Genomic DNA, 27,359 nt, shown 5'->3' with positions numbered 1-27,359 from the left:
CATGAGCATTTTGATTGATTTGTGATATGTTTTAGCTATATGATAGTACGTATTATTGTGCTGCTGTAATTAAATGTTGTTTCCTACACTAAGTTTACCTGAGAGTGAACGTTGGTACGTAATGTGTAACACTGGTCTACCATCCTTGAAGAACAAGTTGTTTCATGCATTTATGTATGCTTGTTTCAAATTATGGATAAACCCCATTAATTGGGGAAAATAAATACATGAAAATGATTGCCAATTCTGAAATTAATCGGATCAAATAGCTTTTTAATGTACGCAAGTAGGATGTATTCATATCATTGCTTTTTGCTCGGCACCTCACTCCTGTAACGAGCCTTCCCGATTTGAAAAGTATTTGAGAAAAGAAATATAGTAGTTTTAACTAAAAAAAACACAAGTCCTCTTGACAAACACTAATAATGCAATGATGTCAAACTGGTTTGGAAATCTAGTAACGATACAACAGAGTTGCTCTAATATATGCGAGAAAGTTACATCTTACAAAAATACATTTAACTCATGTTCTTGATTTAAACGAAGATTTAAACAAAGTAAATTGCAGATCATTCGGGCCTCATATTTGCATAATTGCAATTGTCGGTCTCCTCCTCGGGCATGCATCTTGACATGTTGAAGTCCAACAAACTGGATTTCTTTACTGTGATCTTGTTAGTGATGAGTTTGGCAATGAAGGGCGAAAGGCAGTTTCAGATCTTGGTTGCTGAGATTTGACAGATTTTCCCAAATTCTTACACGCAACTCTCTAATGGTGCTACCCACATAGACTTTTCTGCAAACACATTGGATGTCGTATACCACGTATTTTGTTAATCAATTCGGAAATCACAACTTGTAAACCTACATGGCAGGAAAAACCTTTAATTGTTGGTAAGGCAAATTTGCAAAAATTGTAGGTCCCACATTTGGGAGATCCCACCGTTATTGTTTTTTGGGTTAGCCAAGCGATCGGTTTAGCGATGTCAGGTTTTAAGAAAGAGGGACTAGGAGAAATCTTCGTAAAGTAGGTAATTTTGTAAAAATTCTCTTTGGTTGGTCTGTAATATATTGGGATAAATCTGGATCTAATTTCAAAGTGTACCAGTGTTTTTGTAAGATGTTAAATAGGAACTTGCAATTGTTGGAATATTTTCTGATGAAATTCACTTTATCCGCAAAGTCACTACAAACTTTGTTGACCTTGTTTAAAAGCTGTGCACAATCTATTCTCTTAGTGAGTCTTTCTGCTTGATCAATGATATCTTTTCGATACCCTCTTTCTGAAAATCTGGCACCAATTGACTTACATTCTAGCTTATACTTTAAGTCAGTGCTACAATTGCATCGTGATCTCCTTTTGGTATATTATTAATCACGCTTTATTTTATGACAACTTGAGGCATGCAATATTGCATTTACAGCTGTTTGTTTCCTGTGTGTGTGGATACAATTGTCTACAATACTGAAATTCAAATCTAAAAATACCATTTGTGCATCACATATATGTCCATTAAATTCTAGACCAAACTTATTACTATTCAAATGCTGTAGGAACATGTCAAATCTCTCCAAGGTAACAGTTCAAATAAGAAGTACATCATCTATGTACCTTTTCCAAATATTAATTTCATTTTGGAAAGCATTGTTCTGAAAAATGTATTGGTCCTCAAAAAAGGCCATAGATAAATTGGCTAATGCAGGGGCATATTTTGTGCCCATTGCTATGCATTTAGTTTGTGAATGGTATTTGCTATTAAAAATAAATTGATTGTGATTCAGTATAAATTGAAGGAAGCTTTTTATCATTTCTACACGCATAGAATGGGAGGCTGAAAACATCCTAAATGTGTAGTCTATTGCATCTAAAGCTAACTGATGATGTATCGAAGTATACAAAGTTTTCACATCTAAGGTCACTAGATAATAGTGTGACTGCCAAGTAAGTTGGTTGAGTATTTGTAGTGTGTGTGTTGTGTCCTTTAAAAATGCCGGTATAAGTGGCACCAAATTCTTGATGACAGTGCACAGCTATTTAACAATGTCAATAAAGTTTGTGTCACTTTCCGGATAAAGGGAATTTCATCACAAAATATTCCTATGATTGCATGTTCCTATTTAACATCTTACTAAAACACTGGTACATTTTGAAAATTTGATCCAGATTTATCCGATATATGACAGACCAACCAAAGATAATTTTTACAAAATCACCTTCTTTATGAAACTCTCTAAGTCCCTCTTTCTTAAAACCTGACATCATTAGACAGATCACTTGGCTAACCCCAAAAACAAAAACAGTGGGATTTCACAAATGTGGAACATGCAGGTTTTGCAAATTTGCCTCATCACCAACTTAAGTTTTTTCCTGCCATGGAGGTTTACAAGTTGTGATTTCCGAGTTCATAAACTGTCAAACAAAATACGTGGTATACGGCACTCAATGTGTTTGCAGAAAAGTCCATGTGGGTAGCACCATAAGGGAGTTGCGTGTAAGAATGCGGGAACATCTGTCAAATCTCAACAACCAAGATCTGAAACTCCCTTTCACTCTTCATTGGCAAACTCATCATCAACAAAATCATAGTAAAGATATCCAGTTTGTTGGATTTCAACATGTCAAGATGTAAGCCCGAGGATGAGACAGACAATTGCAATTACGCACATATGAGGCCCGAATGATCTGCAAATTACGTTATTTAAATCTTGGTTTAAATCAAGAACATGAGTTAAATGTATTTTTGTAAGATGTAACTTTCTCGCATACATTGGAGCAACTCTGTTGTATTGTTACTAGATTTCCAAACCAGTTTGACACCATTGCATTATTAGTGTTTATCAAGAGGATTCGCTTTTTTTTAATATATTTTTATTTTTTTTATTCTTTTTTTTTTTTTTTTTTTTTAAAGGTAAAACTACTATATTTCTATTCTCAAATACTTCTCAAATCAGGAACGCTGGGTACAGGAGTGAGGTGCCGAGCAAAAAGCAATGCTATGAATACATATTTGTGTACATTAATAAGCTATTTGAGCGGATTAATGTCCGAATTGGCAATCATTTTCATGTATTTATTTTCCCCAATTAACGGGGTTTATCCGTAATTTGAAACAAGCCTACATAAATGCATGAAACCACTTGTTTTTCAAGGATGGTAAACCAATGTTACACAGTAAGTACCAATGTTCACTCTCAGGCATAGTTAATGTACGAAACAACATTTAATTACAGTAGCACAATAATACGTACTATCATATAGCTAAAACATATCACGAGTCAATCAAAATGTTCATTGAGACTATTCGTTAGTTTGTAATCAGACTTGACATGTTAATAGTAGATTAGGTATCAGTGACTTATTGTTTCACTTTAAACAGCAAACACATAATGCAGGTTTACAACACTGCGGAGGTAACGTTGGCAACCGTCTAAAATCATGTGACAGATCACATGATGTTGAGACGAAAGTAGAAAAATAGGAGCAGCAGTAGAGTGCGCCCTTTTGCCGCCTTCGGTGACAGACTGCATTTCATGCAGATTATTTCGTGCTCAAAGCAATGAAGCTTGAACAGGTATGGAAAAAAACCTTATACTCTCGTTTTTCATATAGCGATTGGTGCAATCATAAATCATGTTACTTTCAGACCAACCAAACCAGTTCCAAACCGTGTTTATCCACAGATTCGTAACCATTAAATAGCGGAGCCAACGCATCAGAAAGTGAGACGTGTTTTCTCTTCAAATGAGCTCACGTACTACCCATAGTAGCATTTCAGTTATTCTTCACGCATTTTACCTGCGGTTTTGCAGGTAAGCTAGATTCTTGTAAACAGAAATTGTATTAGGTGGAATTCTAAATTCATAATAGCAAAAAGGGTATTTTCAAAATCAGCTCATGTATAACCATGTGCATAAATCGGTACCTCTTTTGACTTGTAAATAATGCAGTACTATTTATCAGGGATCGCGCTCAGAACTGTTCATTAATGCAATCGTATTTATTTGACAGGGAGCTTTTGGCTCATCAGAATATCTAGAGAGACGACTTTAGGTAAAATTTGGGAAGAATGTCAGCCTCAAAACGATCATATTAGTAAGCACACAAAAACATGCATAACATATAAATCTGCAAGGTACTTACTTTATGGTACAAATAACACACTAATACGTTATATGTTTCCAAACAGATCACAACCTGTATTTTATAAAGGCACCTCACTAAGTATTTGGGGTGATAGGACACAAACTTGGTTTAAAAGATTTGGTGCCTCATGTGACACAACGGTGGTTCATATCACATGTATGGTAAAATTATCACCCACAAGAGATCCTATACAACTAAGCATGCTCTAAGAATTTCAACAATGTACTGTTTATTTATGTATCAAAGACCAATGGCCAAACATGATTTCTAATTCTCAGATTGCCCTGTTCTCTGTCCTCCCCTTCCCTCCTTTCTTCCTTTGTTTTTACTACACAGACACATATACACTAATTTCTTTTGGCATATATTGAACATGTATGTACCTATCTAGCCTTGATGATGACCCCAGTGGGTTGAAACACGTGTCGGCAGTTAGTTATGTTTTAACTTGAGTAGTAGTCAATGTTTACTTTGCAAATGTGGAAAACTGAAATTTCCTATGAAATCATATGTTTTTTGTAAACCAATTACAATTATTAACTTGTAACACAAAAAGCAACATTAGCATAATGTGGTACACCCTAAGCGGGTCAATCACATCATTCTAGTTCTTGGTTTGTATTAAAAACAAGTTCTACTTACCTTTCTTCCTGTGCTTTCAAAAATAAATATAGTCACACAGGCAAAACATTTGGGTATCAATCAGCATTATTTAAATTATTCATTGGCAATACAGTGTTGAGCGTGGCAAGTTTGAGGACAATCACTCTCTTTACTTAACACAATTGAACAGGTGGCCTAGGGAAGTCACCAGATCCTCTACTACCGCAGCACAACTTCCTTTCAATACACTCAATTCTTTTTCTTAGCATCCAATCACAAAAATTATGAAACCCAAGTGGATGTGCACTCCACTTTAGGTTCCCTAGCATTTGCAGTTAATTCAACACAGTTCCGTTTACTATCGGTTCTCCCTCCGACTCACCGGCTGTGATGAACCACTTGGCATTTCTTGTCTCTGGAGTCAAGGGTGGTACTATGGTAGCAAGCATCTCTCCCCGACTTGGTTATCAGTGTAGGAGGGCTCCGTGCACCACTGCCACCTGTTATTCCACATGCTAGCTATTGTTCCAGGTCTTATAATTCCTTTCGCTGAGGCTTCGCGGGTCTGGGTCGAAAACGGCAAGGGCACTTCCCTCCTTGTCATCCTTTCGGTTATCGCTGCCTTTCTCCTCCTCTTGAATTGCCTTCCTGGAACAGCTGTCGCGTTGTGCCGTCTGCCTTGCTCAAAGTGCCCTTTCATGCTCCACCTTTTATCCCTGGGGGGAAGGGAAAGGGCAGTCAGGTGTGCATAGTTATTGTCAATTGCCTGACTCTGCCTGACCCTGGTGTTGGGACATGTCAGATAAACGGCTCGGGTATTAATCTGTTGTCTGTCATGGTGTAGGAAAGTGTTTGTGTTGGAAAAGGGGGTGAGAGGTTCAACTTTTGTCTCTCCTACGAGGTAGGATGGGAAAAAGGTGTTATAGGGAAGGGGGTACCGCATCTCACACGTCAGTGTCCCACTTCCACTCCCAGAGGATGCCTCATCCAGGTGATCCTCTCGCACTGGTGCACCCGCAGGAATTGGATCCAATAGCAATGGGCGTGTCCTGGCCACCTGGATGACAGATCCCTGGGGGCTAGCGGGTGAGACACCTTCAGGTTTCTCACACAGACCACATTCAGTCCCACCCCTCCTGTGTCATTCATCTCAAAGAATTCCTGTATCTCACAGCTTAGTTGGTCTGCAAACAATTGGTCTCTCCATAAGGATTCATTAAACATCCATGTCGAGTCCGCCCTACTCACACCTGCTATGTCCACCGTCATGAGGGCCATATCGTAATCTGTCCATCCAGGCGTTCTAATGTCACTACGTTGTATCCTATGCTTGTGTTCCTTACTAACCAACATGTATTCATTAATTGTATAAGTTTTGTGTGATGCAGAGTGGAAAGTGTATCCTCTTTGCTGGGGGTGCATGGCTCTCCAGATATCTAGCAGCCCATAACTCTCAATAATCACTTGGAATCGCCATCCTCCCCCTCCATGCACCCCATGGGATGGCCCGATATATCCCGCACAGAATGCCTATCCATTTCCATCCACATATTGAAATTACCACATATAATGACCAGCTCACCTTCTATCTTTTGCATTTCGCCCATTGCCTGCTCACAAAACTCAGTCTGCTCCTGATTGGGACAATATACAGATGCTAATACCAAGCGTATCTCATCCAGTGCACCTTGCATTATCAGAAGATGGCCTTGTAGTAGCCTCGTAACTTTCACTTGGGTCATCCTTAGACGCTTATGAAGGAGGATTCCGACTCCTCCCTTTTTTACCTCACTAGAGGCCCAATAAACCTCCCTCAAACCCTATGCCCCCAACGGCCCGTTCATCCCCATCCTGCATCCTTGTTTCCTGAACAAACAATACATCTAGGGCTGCCCGTTGGAACGCTATCGCTATCAATGACCTCTTGGTAAGTGAATTCAGCCCTTTACATTCATTGTACAACCCTTATCAAACATTCCCTTGATGAGGCACCACTATTGTTCACAATCATCCCCATCAATCAAAAGAGGCTGCTATCATTGATAACGCATTGTCACCATTTCCCGCTTCTAGAATAATGCACAAATATGCATCTTCCCGTTCTCCCAGAGTTGCCTCCCCAAAACCTTAGATTACATGGCCAACATTTAACACCCAACAAGCCCCCTTTAAATAAACATTCCCCATGCAACGCCCTCTAAATCAGAGCGACATTAAAGACTCCTTCGTCCCTTGACAACTTAATCTGGTCATTGATGCCTCGCTTCTCCAGATTCCTCCCATCTTCCGTCACAGTGTGACCGTCTTACAGTTACTTTCAGTTTCCTGGCGATGGTGAGCTCAGTTTCATATATTTCAGTCCCCCTGACCTTTTCTTTGGTTGCAGGAGACCCCTTGAGGGCGGAAGTCGTTCCTTATTCTCCTTTTGTGGTGGTCCTGGTGCCCACGCTGGGTCTGCAATAAGGTGGTTCAGAGCCTGGGTTACTTCCATTGCCATGGTAATTCAGTAGTCTTCGGTCCCAATCTCAATGCGAACACGTAGGCCCATTTATACCCAATTCCCTTGTCCGAAAGCCACTGCGTCAGAGGGCGGAAAAGACATATCCTCCCTATTTCATAAGGAATGTCTGGTATCTTCCTTGCCGTGGGCAGCACCTCCATCTTTTCCTTGTATCGGAGAAATCACACTATAATAGATCCGGGACCATTATTGTAAGCTTTGCCTCCTCTGTGTGACCTTTCAATCTGCACTTGTTTACCCCCTTGCGTCTCAAACAGGAGGTTAATAATTTCCTGCCCCTTCTTTTCGACCTCCAGGGGAGACTCTCCAATACGTTCCTTCATTCCCAGCACCTTAATGTTGTTTTTCCTCTCCTGATTCTCCAGGTGTCCAACTTCAAAAGCACCTCCTCTCCTCTTCCCTGGATTCGAGTTCCGTTAGCCTGGCAACCATTCGAATCTCCACCAGTATGACGCTCAATTGGTTATTCTCAAGCACCTCCACCTTGCCTTCAATTGACTCAACTCTGCCAATCAAATCAGCAAGTGAAGATTGTAGATGGCTTCTTAGGGCCTTAATCTCCAACATGATTCCTCCTACATCTTAATTGGTCACCAAACCAGATAAAGCGGGACCTTCCATCCCTTCTCCCTGCTCTCTTTTGTATCGCTGGAGAGCTAAAATGGCTGACACTATGCTGGGAACCCTTCTCCTCACTGTTGTCCCTTCCAGGGACTCCAGCTCTCCTGAATTCCTCCTGTGGGATAAACATATAGGCAATCTGGTGCGAACCCTCAATCAGTATCCGTGCTGATTCCACAGATTATGTCTCTCTTGAGCTGGGACACAATTGCACCTCAAGTATTTTCCTTCAGGGCGCACTGTCAGTCTAACTCCTCCAGGGGTGACATTTTTCCCCACAACTGCCTTGCTCACAAACCCATATCCAGGACAACAACACAATTGGCAGGGGTCAGCTCCACCCAACACCTAATTTTGCACAAGACCTTCAGGATAGGCCCCAATTACTCAGGATGCAACACGCATCTGCCCTTTGGCTACCTGCTCTAGGGCCTTTGTGAAATTTGTGGTGCCCTCCAAGACATCTGGGGTATCTATTCAGTCCCACGCTTCTGTCATCTCGCTCTCCCCTTCTGCTCACAGGTCAGCATGTGGTCCACGCACTGCAGCAACCAGACATCACGTTCTTGGCTTCTTTCTGCTGTCTGTGGCATCTTTTAAATCGCAAGTCAGGTCATGATTTACCTGGATCAATGTGTCCATCTGTCTGAAGCTCTGCACTGTGCCACACCGCCATGGCATTAGCTGCCACATCAGCACTAGTCTCTGGTAGCCCTGCCCTTCCTGGTCAGGGTGCATCCTAATGGGGGACACCACTGCTGGACGCCGTTCCTTACTTGGAGCGATCTGTTTCAGAAAGGAGTCATGGGACTTGTGCGCGTACAGCTCCTAACCCGTCTCCAATTCCAGTGTTGGTCAACAACCCAAGGTGCCTGCCCGAGCTTGGGCCTCTGCTCGAGCAAGCCATCGGGGCACCATACAAGCACTCTATGGAGCGAGAGTTCCTGCTTTTCAGCTATTCCGACCTCATGCTGCCCCTCAACTTCTATACGGCACCAGATCTGGCTCTTAGCATTCGGGGCATCAGGGATCTGCACCATATCCTCACTTATTTCTTCAGGGGAACAGGAGCTGTGTTTTAGGTGGCCATTACGGTACGTGCCCGCTAGTGTGTTTTATTAATTGCACTGACCAAGGTGAACAATAACCTATTATATAATGAGGTTTCAATTGGTTGGAGTTGTCGGGGTTGGGACTCTCTGTCCGCTGCGCACCTTCTATTAGTGGTTTCAGGTTCAGCCTGCAGCCTGGATCATGGTTCGTCTGGGGACCAACTCCAAGGTTCCCAAATAGTTGGATGCTTGTTGGGATGACAAACCTTTGGATGATTGTGGGCACTGGCTGGATTCGATTGTCCAAAATCTGGCAGTTTTGCGTCATTGTCCAGTCTTAGATTTATTGGTGCATTTGGTTTTTGTATTTATATTGGTATACCATAACCAAAAATCATCAGTGTGGCAATTATTACCAGTTGGTCAACATTGGTGAGTGCAAACAGCCGACGCACGTTTCGACCCAAGTCTTTTTCAAGGCAGATATGAGTAAGGAGATAGACTCTAATTGGAGTTGGTATCTGGTCCTCCCAAGTCCGGGTGCCAGGTAGGCTGAGTAGCCTGATCTGATGCCGGGATCGGCGGAGTGTGCCGGTCGTCTTCAGTTCATATGATGAAGCAATTATACCCTTACAGAATACCATACATTTATTTTATTTTTTTTCCACATTTGTATAGCGCACAGGCAGCCCTGGGGCATTGCGGCGCTGTTACTTGAGGGGCACTTAGTTACATGGGGAAGTACAGGTTGAATATACATTTACAGGTTATACATTAATACAATTCAAGCACAGGTCAAGTGGGGGTTGTGGGGGAGTGATCAGGAGAAGAACAAGTTCCTTTCCAACTGTAACGTTCTTTCGACTGGATGTTCCTCCCACGTGTTCCTCATCTTGTGATATTCGTATCCTGGCAGCTTCGCTGCTTCGAAAAGAAAATTTCGGCACAGGGCACTGTGCACGAGACCGTGGTGCCGACGTCCCTCGGCGGGCTCCGTACCGACGTCGCCATCAGTACAAATAGCTTGTGCCGTGCCCGTTAGCTTCAGTTCTGTTTTTTCGAGGAAACATTTGAGGAACACCCATGCGTGGCTCATGACTGATAGACTCTTCGCGAGAGGAAAGTGTAAGAAACGTAAACTGTACTGCGGGGTAGGATGGGAGGGGCGAATACGTGGGAGGAACATTCAATCAAAAGAACGTTACAGTTGGTAAGTAACTTGTTCTTCGAATGGATTGTGTCCTCACACATATTCCTCATCTTGTGATAGACTCCCATAGCAGTGGTAAATTTGTAGGTGGGAGTACTAGTTATTGTTCTCATGGACGGAATGAAGTACCGCCTTGGCAAATAAACCCGCATTGGAGGAAGAGGCATCTAAGCAATAATGCTTGATGAAGGTATGCATTGATGCTCATGTTGCAGCTGAACAAATATCTGCTGCAGGGACTCCCTTCTTCAAAGCCGCAGCAGTAGCCATCCCGCTAGTGGAATGGGCTCGTAGCCCATCCAGTCTGTCTTTTCCCACAAATCTATAGCACTCAATTATAGCCAGAATGATCCAGCGGGATATAGTTTGTTTTGTCACCGCTAATCCCAATTAATGACCTGTATAACCTACAAAAAACTGGTCATCTTGATGTAATTTTGACATTCTTGAAATGTAAAAAGTGAGAGCCCTTTTGGGGTCCAGTCTATGCAGTCTCTCCTCTTCTTTGCCCGAATGAGGAGGAGGCTAGAATGTTGGTAATATGATTTTTTGTGACAAATGGAAGTCAGAAACTACTTTTGGTAAGAAAGATGGTTTTACCTTAAGAATCACTTTGTCCTTGTAAAAAGTAGTATATGGAGGTTTACATGAGAGAGCCTGTAGTTCACTAACCCTGTGGGCTGATGTTAACGCTACAAGAAGGACAGTCTTCAATGTTAAAAGCCTCAAGGGACAGGCGTGCAGAGGCTCAAAAGGTATACAAGTTAGAAACTTAAGTACTAGATTTAAATCCCAAGTTGGGACATGAAAAGGTACTGGAGGGTATACGTTGGTAAGCCCTTTCAGGAATTGAATTATCAATGGAATTTTGAAGTAAGATACCTCTTCCGAGGAGCGCTTGAAAATGGAAAGCGCAGCTAGATATCCTTTAATTGTTCCTATCTGGAGCCCCATATTGGCTAGATGCAATAGAAAAGAGAGCACCATTGGGGTGCATTCTTTGAAACGGGTCCACATCCTTATCTTTGCACCAGTTACTGAATTTGTTCCAACGACATTGGTACAAAGATTTTGTTGCTGGCCTTCTAGCCGAAAGCAAAATCTCCATTACGTCATCCAGAAGATCCCAATGCTTGTAGCTCAACCTCTCAGAAACCATGCGTGAAGGTTGAGTGTCTTCACCTCTGGATGGAGAACCCGACCTTCCTCTTGCGAGAAGATCATCTATTTGCGGAAGACGTATTGGAGGGCAGATGGACATGTCCAGAAGGTCCGGGTACCACGTCCTCCTGGCCCAATCAGGGGCAATTAGGATCATGGTTTTCCTGAACTTTCTCAACCTCCTGATTACTTTAGGAATCACGGGGACTAGAGGAAACGCGTACAGAAGTGGAAACTTCCAGTCCACCACGAATGTGTCTCCTAGAGCTCCTCTCTGAGGAAATTCCCTTGAGCAGTACTGTTCGCACTTCCGGTTTAACGTGGTCGCGAACAGATCCCCTTGAGGGGTTCCCCAAAGAGCAAAGCTCTCCAGAAGGACTTCCTGAGCTAGCTCCCATTCATGGGAGACGGTGCTCTGCCTGCTCAGAGCGTCTGCTGCCGTGTTCTGCTCTCCGGCTAGGTGAACTGCCGATAGAGAGATTCCTTCTCGTATTGCCCAGAACCAGAGCTGCATTGCCTTTCTGCACAGTGGTAGTGACCCTACTCCTCCTCCTCTCTTGTTGAGGTAGTACATGGCCAACGTGTTGTCTGTCATTATCAGGACATTCTTTCCCTGTACACAGGGTAGGAAGGCCTTCAGCGCTAGTCTGATTGCCCTCAGCTCCAACAGGTTGATGTGTAGTTTGGACTCCGATGGAGACCAACGACCGCTGATTGTCAGATCGTTGGCATGGGCTCCCCACCCCGTAAGTGAGGCGTCCGTTACTATTATCTCCGGCCATGGTTGCCAAAAAGATTCTCCCTTGAGGATGTTGTTGTTGTAAGTCCACCATAGTAGATCCTGAGCAACTGCGCTCGGGACTTGCAGAAGATCCGACATACTCCCCAAGAACTGGGACCACAGAGTTCTGAGAGCCCATTGAAGGGATCTCATTCTCAATCTGGCCTCTGGCACCAGAAAAATGCAGGATGCCATGAGGCCGAGCAACCTCAGAAAATCGAAGGCCGGCAGATGCTGGGCATTCTGGAACTTTGTTACCATCTGCAGAATGTAGAGAGCTCTCACCTCGGGAGGCGAGGCTTTGCCCGAGGAAGTATCCAAAACTGCTCCAATAAACTGGAGCTTTTGGGATGGTATCATGTGGGACTTCTTGAAATTGAGGGAGAAGCCTAGTTTGTGAAGTAAGTGACAGGTGATTGACAGATGTTTCTGAGCTTGTTCAGGAGAACGTGCTCTGATCAACAAATCGTACAGGTAGGGGTAGGCATGAATCCCCATGCTACTGAGACTCGCTGCCACAACCGCCACCAGCTTGGTGAAAACCCTTGGGGCGGAGTTCAGCCCGAATGGCAGAACTCGAAACTGATAGTGAGAACCACCAGCTGCGAACCTCAGATACTTTCTGTGCTTGGGATGGATTGGCACATGAAAGTAAGCATCCTGAAGGTCCAATGATACCAACCAGTCTCGGAGGTGGAGAGCCTGAAGGATCTGAGAACAGGTTACCATCTTGAACTTGTCCTTCCTGAGGAACTTGTTCAAGTGTCTTAAGTCCAAGATGGGTCTCAATCCTCTGTCCTTCTTTGGGTTGAGAAAGTAAGGGGAGTACCAACCCTTGTTCCTCTCCGCTAAAGGTACATGTTCTATTGCACCTTTCTCTAGCAGTGTTAAAATTTCCTGCAACAGGAGCGGGTCTGGAATTTTGACAGAGTTGGTTCCCGGTGGACAGTCCCGAGTCCTTTTTAAGAAAGGAAGGCAGTAACCTTGAGCTACTGTCTCCAGTGCCCAAGCATCTGAAGTAATGCCCTGCCATTCTTTCAGATGCTGAGAGATTCTGCCTCCCACCAGGGTTTTGTGTGATAAGGCCTCAGAGTGATTTGGAGGCGGCTGCAGGAGCGGCTGAGGGCAAAGATGCCGTTCCTGAGGTTGGCTTTGCAGTCTTTCCTCGTCCACCATGAGTGACATTTCTCTTGCCTCTTTGAAAGGCCTTTCCTCTTCCTCTACCAAAAGAGGAGTAGTACCGAAAAGAATGACCCCTCCAGGAAGATGAGCCTGAATAAGGTTTCTGAGGTTGTCGCATGGAGGCGCTAAGAGATTTAGCTGCCACTTTTGAGGTCTGTAGTCTATCTAGGCTTTCATCAGCCTTACTACCAAACAGCCTCAAACCATTAAAAGGCATGTTGAGAAGTCTGGCCTGCACATCTGGTGCGAACCTCGACTTCCTCAACCACGCAAATCTGCATAGCACTGTGCTTGCAGCCATGGATCTGCTGATACTTTCAGCAGTATCCAGTCCAGACTGAAGACAATCCCCCGTTGCCTCCTTTCTGTCTTTGACAATATTCAGGAAGCCTTCCCTTTCCTCACCTTCCGGAATATGTTCAGCCACCGCCGAAATACAGTCCCACAGGGTATGGGTGAACCTGGCCAGGGTACAGGTGACATTAGTTGACTTTAAAGCCATGCTACCCGAAGTAAAAACTTTACGGGCCCAAGCATCTACCTTCTTATCCTCTCTATCCGTCGGGATAGATGGATATGCAGTCTGTCTTGCGGTTGTTGCAGCCTGAATGACCAGATTTTCTGCAGTGGGATGCCTGTTTAAATACTTAGTATCAGAACTAGAAGTTCTATACTTCTTAGGAAAATTACTGTTTACTGCAGCAATATTGTCAGGAGCTTCCCAGTTCTTTTCTACCGTTCTCGAAGTGCCCTGTGGAAAGGGAGAACTGGATCCTTCTGGGGGCCCCAATCTAGTATGTCAGTCATGTCATCCTGATCAAAGGTGGGTGAGGCTCTACCCGCAACCCATTTATTCCACCACTCTATTCATAAAACTCCTGTACCCTGAATCTGCTTGTTCTGCAAGGTCAGGTATTACAAACTCTAGCTCAGGTGACGTATCAATGCCACTAGCAGAATGAAGAGTGTCACACAGGTCTCATTTTCGATTTTGGATCGATTAATTCTTCTGGGACCACTCTAGTACCATATTGTACTCCAAAAGGAGAAACCTTCTCATCTTCAGAGCCACTTTCTTCAAATATAGAAGACAGACTTAAAAAAGACTGATTTTGGTAAGGGAGTAAATCTCCTGTCTTGTTCATAAGTATTGGTCGAAGGAACCTTCAATGGTATCGAAGGAGTCTTCGAGGACACTGATGATGTCTTCGACAAAGACGTCAAAGACGCTTTAGGCTTCGATGTCGAAGCCGTGGACGCCAAGTCGTGGATGTTTTCGACGACTTCTGTTTTTTATACGGTGTCGGGGAAACACTTGATTCTCGAGGATTCCTCGACAACTTGGCGTCGACTCGACTTTTACGAGTTTCACCCATACTACTGGGTTTTACCACAGTAGTTCCTGACTTCCCTGTGTCATCCGATGGAGCGACCGGGGTCTGGCTCTTTTGAGACTTTTTTGAGGGGGTCGAGGCCGCATTCTCAAAGACCTCCATCATCTTCCTTCTAAATCTTCCCATTTTCTTGGGGAATCCGACTTAGTCGGGAATCTTACCAATTCAGTAGATGTATCGGATGATGAAGAGGGAGATCTATGTCTCCTTTTAACTCTTTTTTGAGAGGAAGATGAAGATCACCTCCATCTACGAGATTGGGATCTCTTAGAGTGTCTATGACGATCAGATTCTTTGGAATTGCTCGATTTTTTATGTCTTTTAGACAAGGCCTTCAAGAGGCATTAAAAGCATCCCGCCCCACCGCCTGTTTACCTTTCTTCTCACGAAGGGCCTTCTCCGTCATCGACTGACAGGAGCCACAGTCGCCGGTTTGATGGTCTGAACCTAGGCACCAGAGACAAATGCAGTGAGGATCTGTAATCGACATCTTCGAACCGCATTCAATACATTTTTTGAACCCCGTCTTGGGTGTAGAAGGGGTAAATGAAGACCACATTTTCTGAAGAACATTTCAAAGCGCGCCGTTCTCGAGAGCGAAGCAATCGGAAAAACGGAACTGAAGCGAACGGGCGCGCCACAAGCTATTTGTACTGATGGTGACGTCGAAAAGGTACGGAGTCCGTCGAGGGACATCAACGCCACGGTCTCGTGCACAGCGCCCTCTGCCAATTTTTTTTTTCCGAAGCAGCAAAGCTGGCAGGATACGAATATCACAAGATGAGGAATACGTGGAAGGACACAAGCAATTTGAAGAGCATACTTTTTATGGCTTTGTGAATCTTCAGCACGTAGTGCTGGTGGTAGGGCATTCCATTTTAAGGATGCCAAGTACGGGAAGCTGGCACCTCCTGATCTAACCCTTTTGACCAAAGGCACACTGAGCATATTTGTGTATGGTGTTCTGGTCGGTCTTACAGATGTGGAGAGGTGCATCCTTTGTGAGAGGTAGGAGGGTGCTGCATGCTGGATGCATTTGTGGGTCAATGCCAAGGTTTTGAATATTATCCGTTCTTTGATTGTGAGCCAATGGGCTTGTTTCCTGGCGGCCGTGATATGTTCCCGTTTGGGGACGCCCATAGCTGCACGTAGTGCCCTGTTCTTGATGACTTGCAACTTTTCTAGGTTTTTAGCAGATGTTCCTTGGAAGAGGACATTTTAATAGTCTAGCTTTGAGCCGGTTATAGCTCTTGCTATGTTGGTGCAGTTATCCTTGGAGAGGAATGGTCTGGCTGCATTCAGGAGTTTGGCATGGTATGCTGTCGAGGTGGTGATCGCGCTAACTTGCCTAGTAATGGATAAGTTAGAATCAAGGTAAACTCCCAGTGTTTTCACTGATTCCGATACAGGGCTTCTGATAGAGGCAATGGTGTAGTGGCTGAATTAAGTGTCTATATTCTTGAGTGTGTCGGTGGATCCTACGAGAAGTTCAGTCTTGTCCGAGTTCAGGCACAGTCTGTTGGCCACCATCCAAGTCTGGATGGTGGTGTAAATGTTGAGGGTTCTAGAGTCAGTGTCATAGTCGCCTGTAAGTGTGATGAGGATCGGAGTATCGTCCGGGTAGTTGGTGTAGGCGATACCTAGGGCGTTAAGGATGATGAAGAGGGGCCGTGTGAATATGTTGTAGAGTGTGGGTCAGTGTTACACTCACCTGGTCTCTGCGGAGGCGTTGGGGCATGGTTGCAGCCCTCCCTCAACTTGAATCACCCCCTTCATGCCTCTCTCTCAGTAGAAAAGTTGTGAGCCGTAGTATGTGGAGATACTGCTCCTGCGTGGAGATAAGAGTGTGTGAGTGCGTCAATCTGTGATTGTTGTACCCCTCAAACCCTTCACCTCAAAGTATAGTTTCTGTGAGCATACGCCGGCCCATAAAGCTCGCCTGTGAATTATGGAAGATAAGCTCTCCATCCTGCTACTTCTGGCACGGGCGCTTCGAATGGGATCTAGTTCCTTCACTGATCCCTGATAAGGAGTTGTCCAGTCCAGCTGCGACTATGCTTCTCCTTATGATTGGTAAGTCTTTCTTGAGCTCTTGTGATGCTGTTCGTTCTCTTTAATGTCTTTATATGTTGCTCCTATTTATGCCCGCAGTAACGTCTCTCTTCTGTTTTCTTCCCTTAGATGGAAATGCGTCCTCAATGCAGCTGTGAGATGCGAGATGCAGCCGGATGGAAGATGGATGCTACTGCAATGTTCGACAGCAGGTAAGTGATGGTTTAAGGAAAAGCGCGAAGTATGGCGAAGTGCAACCTTAAACGGACTGTATTTTCAATGTCTAACCTTGTCTCCTGTTTTTTCTTGCAGGCGCTGCGGTCGACGATGGAGTGTGTCGTGCTGCGGTGTCAAGATGAAGATTTCGGCATTCCCGAAAGTGTAAAGATGAATACCTGGATCGCCAAAGAGATGTACAGGTAAGAACAGCTTCCCCCAGTTGTTAAGTATGCTGGCAGGAAGCAGGAGGTCCAGGAAGCAGGATCTTCAAAGGTAAATCTGACCTCAGGCGACGGTGAGCGTTGCAATGCTCGCAAGTGCAGAATAACGCGAAGCATCTGTCTTGAGGATCGGGGCAGCTTATTTAGCTGAGATCGTGAACCCGCCCATTAGGGCCAGTTTACCAGCCATACCCTGCCACTCCTAGAGAGTGAGCACGTGCGAAGACAATCCATTAGCAGCCACACCCAAGAATACACTTGGGGCTGCTTAATGGATGGAATGTTCAAAGTTAATGCATCCTGCTTAATGGATGGAATGTTCAAGGTTAATGCATCTGAAGTGCATGTCCATAAAATAAGCTTTTTGGTGATAAATGGATGTTCTTGTTTACTTTTGTTCATGAGCCTGTGCATGCGACCCCTCCATGCCTGTGCCCCTGACTTCATGACCATGACAGCGAGATGCAGGAGCCTGGTGGCACGCCACATAGCATGACGGTTGGAGATGCGGAGGCTAAATCAGAGAATACTTGCATTGTCCTTCCTTGTAGAAAGGAGGTGATCCAGGCAGTAGCGTTTGGATAGAATTTGGCTGTAGCGGTGAGGTGGTGGCAGAGGACGTTATGGTTCACGAGATCAAATGATGCAGAGAGGTTGAGTAGTAGGAGTAGGGCAGGTTTACCTAGGTCTCTGGCATAGTCCATCTGGTTTTTAAGACAGTGTAATGACAGTAGCTCCACCGCATATATTGAAATACTGTGTCTTGTCAAGACCATTTGTCTTTAAAATGCGGTCATACATACAAGACATACAAGACACTACCGCTGTGATCAATATTGTTGAACAGCTACAGATTGGTCCGAACGATATCTTCGTCACTCTAGACGTTGAATCTCTATATACCAACATACCCCAGAATTACTTGTATTGAAATTATGCACCAATATCAAGAGAAGAGGGAAGACCGAACAGTTCCATCGGATTTCATTGCAGAGTGCACGAGACTGGCCCGAACGAAAAATGTCTTCCTGTGTGATGATGTTTATTATCAACAACTACACGGGACAAGTATGGGGGCAACTTTTGCCCCCGAGTTAGCAAATCTGTTCATGGACAAATTCGAAGAACGTTTTATATTCGCAGATGGAAATCCTTTTCAGACACAGATAACATCATGGCACCGCTATATAGACGATGTCTTTATGCTTTGGAATGGCAACAAAGAAGCATTGATTGCTTCCCTCACGTGGTTAAATGTGCAGGCTCCGACGATCAGATTTACAATGTCATCTGATGCAAGTAGAATAGCGTTCCTTGATTTATCACCAGACCATTTTCAGGTCTGGTGATAACAGACTTGGCACCACTCTATACAAAAAACCTACTGATAAAATTACTCTCTTGCTGTACAGTAGCTTTCATCTGCAGAGCCTCTGTGAAAACCTCCCCTATGGGCAGTTTTTATGGATAGGACGCAGCTGCAGCCAAATAGGGGACTATAAATCAAATAGCCAAGAATTTAGTAAAAAACTGAAATAAAACGCGAATACCCATCCAATATCATCAGAAGGTCCATGAAACGAGCACGCAATGTCAGACGAGAAACATGCCCTACTAAAATAGAAAAAAATAAAGAAGAGAAAATAACATGCATTAGATCTTTCTCACCAATAAGTAATGACCTCAGGAGAGACATACTGAAACACTGGAAGATCACCCAATCAGACGATTTTAAACTTAACACCCTAAGATTTGCATTTAAAAGAATGCCGAATCTTAGGGATAAGTTAGTACACAAATACCCGGTCAGAAAAGATCAATCATCAAATCAAAATACTCTGTGGAATCTTCTGCTTATCTCTGGGCACTTTAAATGTGGCCATTGCTCAGTTTGTCAATTGACTAGTAATATCAAACAAATGGACTTGAATGGGCGCACTTGGCATTTTAAGACTTTCACTAACTGCCAGACTAAATGGGTAGTTTACGGTATTAAATGTCCATGTGGACTAATATACATTGGCAAGACAACAAGATCTATTAAAACTGCGTATATGTGAACATCGATCAGCTGTAAAAAATGAAATTGCAGACAAACCTTTGGTGGCTCATTTTAAAGAAGCAAAACATACTCACAATGATATTTATTGGTTTGTCTTTCAAACAATGAGAATCCATCCTCGGGGGGCAATCGAGATCTAGCCCTTAAAAAGCTGGAACAAAAGTGGATCTATAACTTAGATACTGTCAAAACAGGACTCAAGGTTTCTGTTGAGTGGAACTTATTTATCCACTACATAGTCTTTTTTTTGACTTTATAATAATAAGAGACTGCTCTGCCATCTGTTTGTACAGGAACTGATACATGTTGGACATAGAGACTGCACTCTCTATTATAGATGCCATATATGATTTAACCAGAAATGACCCCATGTAGAATATACATAAAACAAGTTACTCAAAGCAATATGACCAACCACCCAAGTCTTTTACACATAAATGAATATGCCATAGATAATTAACATAATGCATAGTTCACATTGGATGTCCCAAGATGACGTACCGGCTTATATACATCATTAGATGTTATGTATACACTAAGATGTTCATCTAACAACACCAGAAACTAAAGATCTCCCTGTCTCGTCAGCATTCTTGTACTCTAGGGCATTAAATATGACATAGTATTGTGCATGCCCATCTTCGAGGGACATGCACAACTTAAAACATCCTGTTTTTGCTTACAGTGTTCTGCATGCACGGGACCACCCAAGATGGCGGCCCTGTTACACATCAATAGACGCAGCGTGTGTAGTCACGCGTCTAAGCAATAAGATAAGAAAGGAAACATGCACTAATAGGGAACTGTTTTGCTCGACATTGAAGCAACGCTGTGACGGAGGGTACCCAGCACGATCAAGACAGTAAGTGCAAACGTACTCGTAGATAGCTATTCTCTCACGCCCAATCCATTTACGCATCAGTGACTATAGGCATTGTGTCTTTTTATTAGACTACTCGACTGAAATAACGTGCCAGCTGGAAACACAAAGTTATACACCGTGTCAGGTTCAGCTCATTCTCCTACGCAGACGGTGGACGCAACTTTCGCGGCTCCCGGAACTCCATTCAAGGGAACCTTATCCGACCCAGACGGTAAGCGTCTATTTGTCTGATTCTTATATAAAATTGGTGGAAGCTGAAGTCAGTAAAGTGCCTTTACAAAAATTGCTCTCGCGCCTCTATTTTATTAGATCATTCGCCGATGGAATACGTCAGTTGAAGACCGAGCTATTACTATCCAGGCTAGTTGTCACGCCTTCCCCCATGCACCCAGTTACCCCTGGCAGCACCCCTGTCTTATGTACACCTAATCTGAAGTCAAATGTGCGCACCCAGCAGCAGCATCATGTTGTACGGCGCCACGGTTCCCCTTTGGCAGGAGGATTGCCGACACAACATTTCCGACGTTCGTGGCGAATATTGTCGCATTGGAGGTTGCGGTTTCCATGGAAAAGAAACGTGGTCAGCGGTATGCTTCACAATAGTCAAGTGACGCAGATTCGATCACTTGATCGAGATCGAGTAAAGCTCCTGGTCATGTGATCCCGCAACTGCAAGCTTAAAAGGAAGTTAGTATAGTAGTGCAGTGCTTATCAGCTGTGCTTCATAGTTGTTACACACTACCTTGATGTCTGCGTTTTTGAACCTTGGAACCTTGAATCATCGCTCACGTCCCTGGATTGCCTTTGCCCCCGTCTTCTTGGCTTCGATGACCGGATTGATCTGTCACTTACCGCTGCTGACCAGGGACTGCTTCACGGATTGCTACTGTTTTCATCTTTACCTCTGCCTCCTAGTTGCCGACCACGGACTGCTTCACGGATTGCTACTGTTTTCATCCTTACCTCTGCCTTCTAGTTGCCGAACATGGACTGCTTCACGGATTGCTAATGTTTTCATCCTGACCTCTGCCTCCTAGTTGCCGACCACGGACTGTCTGACGGATTACCTCTACTCTTCACTGAACTTTGTCTCAGGTTGGAACACCTTCTACTGCCTTCTGCCCCCTCTGTGTATTGGCAGTTCACAGTCCTTTCCTTCTGAAACACTGATCAGTCTCCTCCACACTTCTGCTTGCCATCATCGACCTGCAGCTGCTGGGTTCGCCTTCCCTGTCCTCTGGTATATCAGCATCCCTTGGGGCTGCGCGGTTACACACTGGGGTTGGAGGTCCTTATTCCTCCCAAGCGCACTCCAGCTGTCATTTAGGTAGGTTTTCATTGCCTCTTGCCCTGACCCCTTGTTACATGCTAAATTGTCTGTCACTGATTTACTTTTGTCCTTTCCTTACAGCTGCCCGGTGTCCTGTGTTCCTGCTTTGGGTACATGTGGCCCCAATAACTGGCCAGAGAGTGTATTACCTCTCTCTCTGACTGGTGCTTGGGGACGGAGGTTTTTTCATAGTCTACATGGATACGGATTCCTGACACTAGTGTATAATGTCGCTACGTGCCCAGTTACATCTCAACTTTTCTTAATGGCGTTGAACTTGCTGCAATTTGTGATTTGATGCACGCTTTCTGAAATAAGACACAGGTAACTTTCCCCAAATGTACAATGAAATATCTTCAAAGTAATAACGGGACACTGCCTTGCATAAATAAGAGCCTATAAAACTATATGGCTCTGTGTTCTATTATGGTATAGGAGCAAGCACTAAAATTATAAACGCCTACTTCGCCACCGTTTTTAGTAATGGAATTGTACTGATGCTGCCATACTATTGATGAGCTGAATTGGCTCTTGAAGAAAATCACTCCCTACACTCAGTGAAATTAAAACGAAGGTTAGTAGTGCAAATTCCCCCTCGTGTCTATCAAAAACAAGTCTATTAAATAAATAAGGTTGACCAGACCCCTAATACAGTATTTTATTGTTATACTTGTAGGTTTTAACATTTGATGCACAGGGCCCTGTGCATGAAGCAGTATTCGCCTTGTTACCAATTGTAAAAAGCGTCCTGAAGACGGGTCTCGGAGACACACCGACACCAAGAGTTACTTCTTTCCGGTGTGTTGTTTCCATACCCAGAAACAGGAATTAGTGTTGACGCTCCATGTTCATTAAGAATCTATACATGGATTTAAATAGTCACTTGTGTTACTAACATCACACATGACTAAATGAACAGTTGAATTTCTGTATACTTGTTTTGTAGGTTTATACATTGTTCTTTCTCTTCAAAACGGAACAAACAACATCTTCTGCAAATGGTTTTTATTTGAACTTTTTAAAAATACTTTGGATATTAACATGCAAACTGATTAAAATATGTTGTTGTACTATATCTGGTCTATTGCTACATGTATGCTCTGTTGATAGCCTTTTGTAGTCACTTGGAGATTGATTTACCTACAACCAATGTTTTGGAAAGCAGGGTAGCTAGTTGTGGAACTTTTGTCTCTTTTTACCTTGGTACAGACACAAATACATGGGATGAAAGTGGTTCGCTCCCTGGACAATAGGTTGCCTTTTTTATTGAAGTGATCAACCAAATCGACTTGCTCCACTGTCGCCACTGACAGCTCTGAGAGCGAAACACATGCTATGTGTCAACAAAGAAAGTATCTAATCTCTTGGCAGAAAAAAAACAATCCGTTACTAACCATATTCTGGCCTCGAACATTTCACTGTAATGTGCACACTCCAGTTTAGAGTACATTTCTTAGGCTACTTTGTTTTTTTTCACAATCTATATTGAAATGCTGCCTAGTATTTCTACTGAACTTTACTAGCCCTAACCACTTTGCAACAGTAATTTCATTCAATAAAAAAAGGTTAAAACTGACTCTTCACTTCAGAGGCTTTGTAAAACGTTACATCGATGCCGAATAGTAATACATTTTGTTTTTTATATTTTTTTCAGAATTTAGTGGGTAAAGATCTGGTTGGGTCATCCTGCTCCTATATTACCGAGGTCATGTCAGTTGCCATCAGAGAATGCAAGTGTTCCAACATCCCCGTCCCTGACCCCGCTTTCAGTCTGCCAAAGCTTACCTCCTTTCAGAAAGTGTTTGCAAAAACAGAACAGGAGAGAGGAGGCTGCATTGGCAAAAGCCTACAATCACAGGACTAGCAGGGAGCAGAAGCCATTGTCGCACCACACTGCACTGCCACAGCCACTCTACACAGCATTCCTTAATAGTGGATTGTAGCCTTTTCTATACACTGGCCTTGTTGTGTTCAGCTCGTACTTCATACTTATGACCAATATCAATCCCTTTTGGTGAGTCAAAGGTACAGAGCTAATTTTGTATAGTTTGTTGCTTTATGTCTTTCATTTCCAAGCGCAACCAAAAGAATTGTCAGAAAGTGTCAAGTGCTATCAAATATTCCACGGTGCAGGTTTTATTGTTGAATAAACTAGAACATAATGGGCACAAAAAAGGGCGAAATTACATTATTCAAATCTATCCATAAAAATGGATGGTTATCACTCATAGTAAAATATAAAGGCTGTTACCTGGCATAGATCTTTGACGAAACTCAGCGATTTGAGTCAGTGACTTGGAGTGTCTCATTTTGCCATCAGTACTGAAGCAAACCTGCACAGAATGTTGCACAAAAATTATTGTCTTTCGGAATTAACAGGTTAAACATCTTAGAGAACTATCAAGATGGCAAGACATATGGCTTGACTAAATGTGAGTCCTAAATCAATCTCAGCAACCACAATTTCCAAAACCCTAATCCTGCAGCCTTGAAATTCACTTACTAAAAACACCAACAGGCAACCCTCTCCTGCTGATTTTAGGACTGAGCATTGTCGGGCTTAGTCTTTTAGTACTATTTCAGCTCCATTCTTTTTATTTTCACTTACATTTTATTGAACATTTTCCAGACAAAAGTTACAAATCAGAAACAATAGACCAACAATAGCTTCCCTAAACACAGCAATTGGAACACCCACCCCCCGCTCAGGAAACAACCGTATCCAACATATTAATGGAGTCTCAAATTCTACTTGATCCAGGACCAAAGACATCACAACAGCTGACATATCAGGCTCAAACTGAAAGAGGAAATAAAATGACAGATACTGGGAGGTACACAATTAATGAGCATCAATCTATTTCAAGAGAATTCATAGTCTCATCGATTCACAGCTCTCGTGGAGCAGAACCACAATCCAGTCTTGGAGGAAAGAGTTCATAGTATTGTGAGTCAAGGCTGAAAGTTTCTCATGCGTAAATATCGCCCAAAGCTTGGCCATCCAGTCCGACTTTCCCAGAGCCAAAATGCTTTTCCACTTCTGAGCTAAGGCCAGTCTCCGTGCTCAGAGCATGGCCTGAACCACCCTGGGTAAAGGAGGCGAGAGACCATCCAGGGACGAGATGCCAAAGAGGAGTTCAAGGGGGAGCAGGGGCAGAGGAACCCCCATTATCTCATTAATCCAGCTCCGGAGGTTTGCTCAATATTTCTATATAACCGCACACTCCCACCACAAGTGGAACCACGTTTCTTGTTGACCACACTCCCTCAGACAGACTGGGGACACCCCAGGATACATTTTAGCGAGTCTCACTGGCACAAGGTGCCACGCGTGTAGCACTTTAAAGTTGGGCTCCATCGCTGCTGTGTACAAACGGCCTGAGAAAAGGGACTTAAAGATAGCTTCCCAAGTGGCTTCCTCCACCACCATCCCCAACCTAGTCTCCCACTGCTTCCATCTGTCTGCTCTCCACCTCTGCTGTAATTAGGACCTTGTAAAATCTGGACAGGGACGCCTCCTTGAAGAGGATTCAAATATAATTTTCTCAAGTGGCATAAGAGCATCAGCCAGCCCTTCCACCCATTGGCTATCAGTCAAGATCCCCTTCACTCGAATATAATCAAATATTGACATCAGGGAAGCTCCCATGGCCTCCCCTAGGCTAGCATACTCAATGAATTCACCTTGCTGGAAGAGCTGCGCCGCATGTTCAAGGCCCACATCCAACCAACCCTGTGTCCTGCACAGGTCTATACTGCCCAGGTAAATCCGGGGGCCCCACAGAGAGGACAACGGAGAGGGCCAGGAAGAGAGAGCTGAGTTTTCTCTGTTGTTCCTCCACAGCTCCCACAACACAGACAGGGTAGGGTTATTCCTAATTTTATACGGGAGGTCCTTGGGAGGGGATCACAAGAGATCTCTCACCTTCTTTGGAGTGAACTTGCACATCTTCTATGTAAGACCAGTAGGTTCTCATGTCATCTCTCGAATGCTCCAATATCACTCTTAATTGAGCGGCTTTGTGGTAGAGCCTGAAGTCTGGTAAACCGAATCCCCCATATGCTCTCGGGAGCATCAAGGTCCTGTGATTGACCCTTGCTTTTTTCCCCTTCCAAATAAAGCGCTGGACCATTAAATGGAGCAATCTAAAAAAAAGGCCTTGGAATGGCGATCGGGAGGGCAGAAAACAGGTAAAGAAGCCTAGGCAAAATATTCATCTTGACTGATACCATACGCCCAAACCACGAAAAGGGTCAAGGGGGCCCAACAAAGTAAATTAGACTTTATCTTGGCTAGGATAGGAGGATAGTTTACTTCGAAGAGGCAGGATAAGTCTCTTAAGAGAAGAACCCACAGATAGGATGTAGTTTTACGCTCAACTCTTATACCCCCCCAATGACTCCCTCCCCTCAACTTCTGCACCGGCTCTGGCCATTGGCATCAAACATGATTTCCCTGGGTTAATTTTCAGCCCCGAAAAGCGGCTGAACTCTTGGATCAAGTCTATGAGGTTTGGAAGCGAAGTCGGAAGGTTGGTCAAGTACGCTTGGACGTCGTCCGCGAATTGGGAGAGCTTAAACTCGAGATCCCCACAGCGAACACCCGTAATCCCCTGGTGCTGCCTTATGGCTATCGCCAGGGGCTCCATCGGCAGAACATAGAGAAGGGGAGAAATCGGACATCCCTGACCGGTCCCCCTGGAACGCGGGAATGTGGCCGAGACTGTCTCATTCACTGCCACTTTGGCCGTTGGGACATTATAAAGCGCTGAGATCCAACCACAAAACCTAACCCCCAAACCTATCCTCTGCAGGACCTTGCCTGTAAGCCCACTCGACCCAGTCAAAGGCCTTTTTCCGAGTCCAAACACAGCAGATAGGCCTCCTAAAACCGCTACTTTGTGCATTAAGTGCAGAGATTTCATAATATTGTCCCCACCCTGCCTCCCTGGAACAAAGCCCACCTGATCCCTGTGCACCAGCGACGGGAGGAGCAGGGCCAACCTATTAGCCAGGAGCTTGGCCAATACCATCATGTCTGTGTTGAGTAGTGAAATGGGACGGTAGAATTGACACTGTTTTGGGTCTTTCCCTTCCTTCGGGATGACAACAACATTGAAGAGCTTAGCCAGGAAGGGAGCAAGGACAAAGCGAAAGGATTTGTAGAAGAAGACCGTAAATTCATCGTCTCCCGGTGTCGTCCCCGACCTCAAGGAGCTGATCGTATCGATTACCTCTTGAGGAGTAACGGGTCTCTCCAAGGGATCCAATTTCTCGGGGGAGCGGCAGGGAGTCCAGGAACCTATCTATATCCGCCCCATCCCCACCATATTTTGAACTATACAGGCGATCGTAATATAGACGGAACTGCTCCACAATCCCTGGGTCATCTCTACAACTCGCCCCACCCGGAAGGATCAGCGAATCCACCCTCTTATTATTTCTAAGCTCCCAAAGCCTCCAGGCTAGGATTTTGTCGGCTTTCTCCACCCTCTCCATATATCTTTGCTTCAGGAAAGAGAGTTTACTCTCCGTTTGCCCAAGTAATAGAGAGGCGAGTTTCGCCTTTAATTGCTGCAGCTCAGCCACTTGCCTGGGAACATCTGAGATCTAAGCTTACCCCTTGGTTGCAAGGCCTCAATTTTGTCCCTGAGAAGCCTCTACTCCCTGCATCTCTCCCGCTTTCTCGCCACCCCCAACCCTATGAGAACACCCCTAATTGTGGCCTTAAAGGCCTCCCAAACTCCCTCTGTCCTCACCTGCATGCACGATTTCAAAGAACTCCTTAATGGAAGCAAGAATGGACTGGAATAACTCCTTATCCTTCAGCAGGAGATCATTGCAGGTCCATCTCCCTGGGCAAGGGCCTCTCTTCGGCATCCCCAATTGGACCATAACTAAGTCGTGGTCTGACCACGGCGTC

General features: G+C 44.3%; 1 protein-coding gene across 1 annotated transcript in view; it reads right to left on the bottom strand.

Annotated features, from left to right (window-relative positions):
• Positions 1–27,359, bottom strand: part of LOC138504450 (transient receptor potential cation channel subfamily M member 7-like) — a 1,624,316-nt gene that overhangs the window by 289,695 nt on the left and 1,307,262 nt on the right. The window contains exon 28 of the mRNA XM_069624957.1: positions 23,688–23,769. Within this exon, the coding sequence (XP_069481058.1) occupies positions 23,688–23,769 (82 nt within the window). The remainder of the gene's footprint in view (positions 1–23,687; positions 23,770–27,359) is intronic.

This window comes from Ambystoma mexicanum, chromosome 11 (genome assembly GCF_040938575.1).
Source record: "Ambystoma mexicanum isolate Mex_15411 chromosome 11, UKY_AmexF1_1, whole genome shotgun sequence".
Taxonomy (NCBI): Eukaryota; Metazoa; Chordata; class Amphibia; order Caudata; family Ambystomatidae; genus Ambystoma; species Ambystoma mexicanum.
The sequence above is the reverse complement of the archived record's forward strand: the minus strand, read 5'-3'. Positions and strand labels throughout refer to the sequence as shown.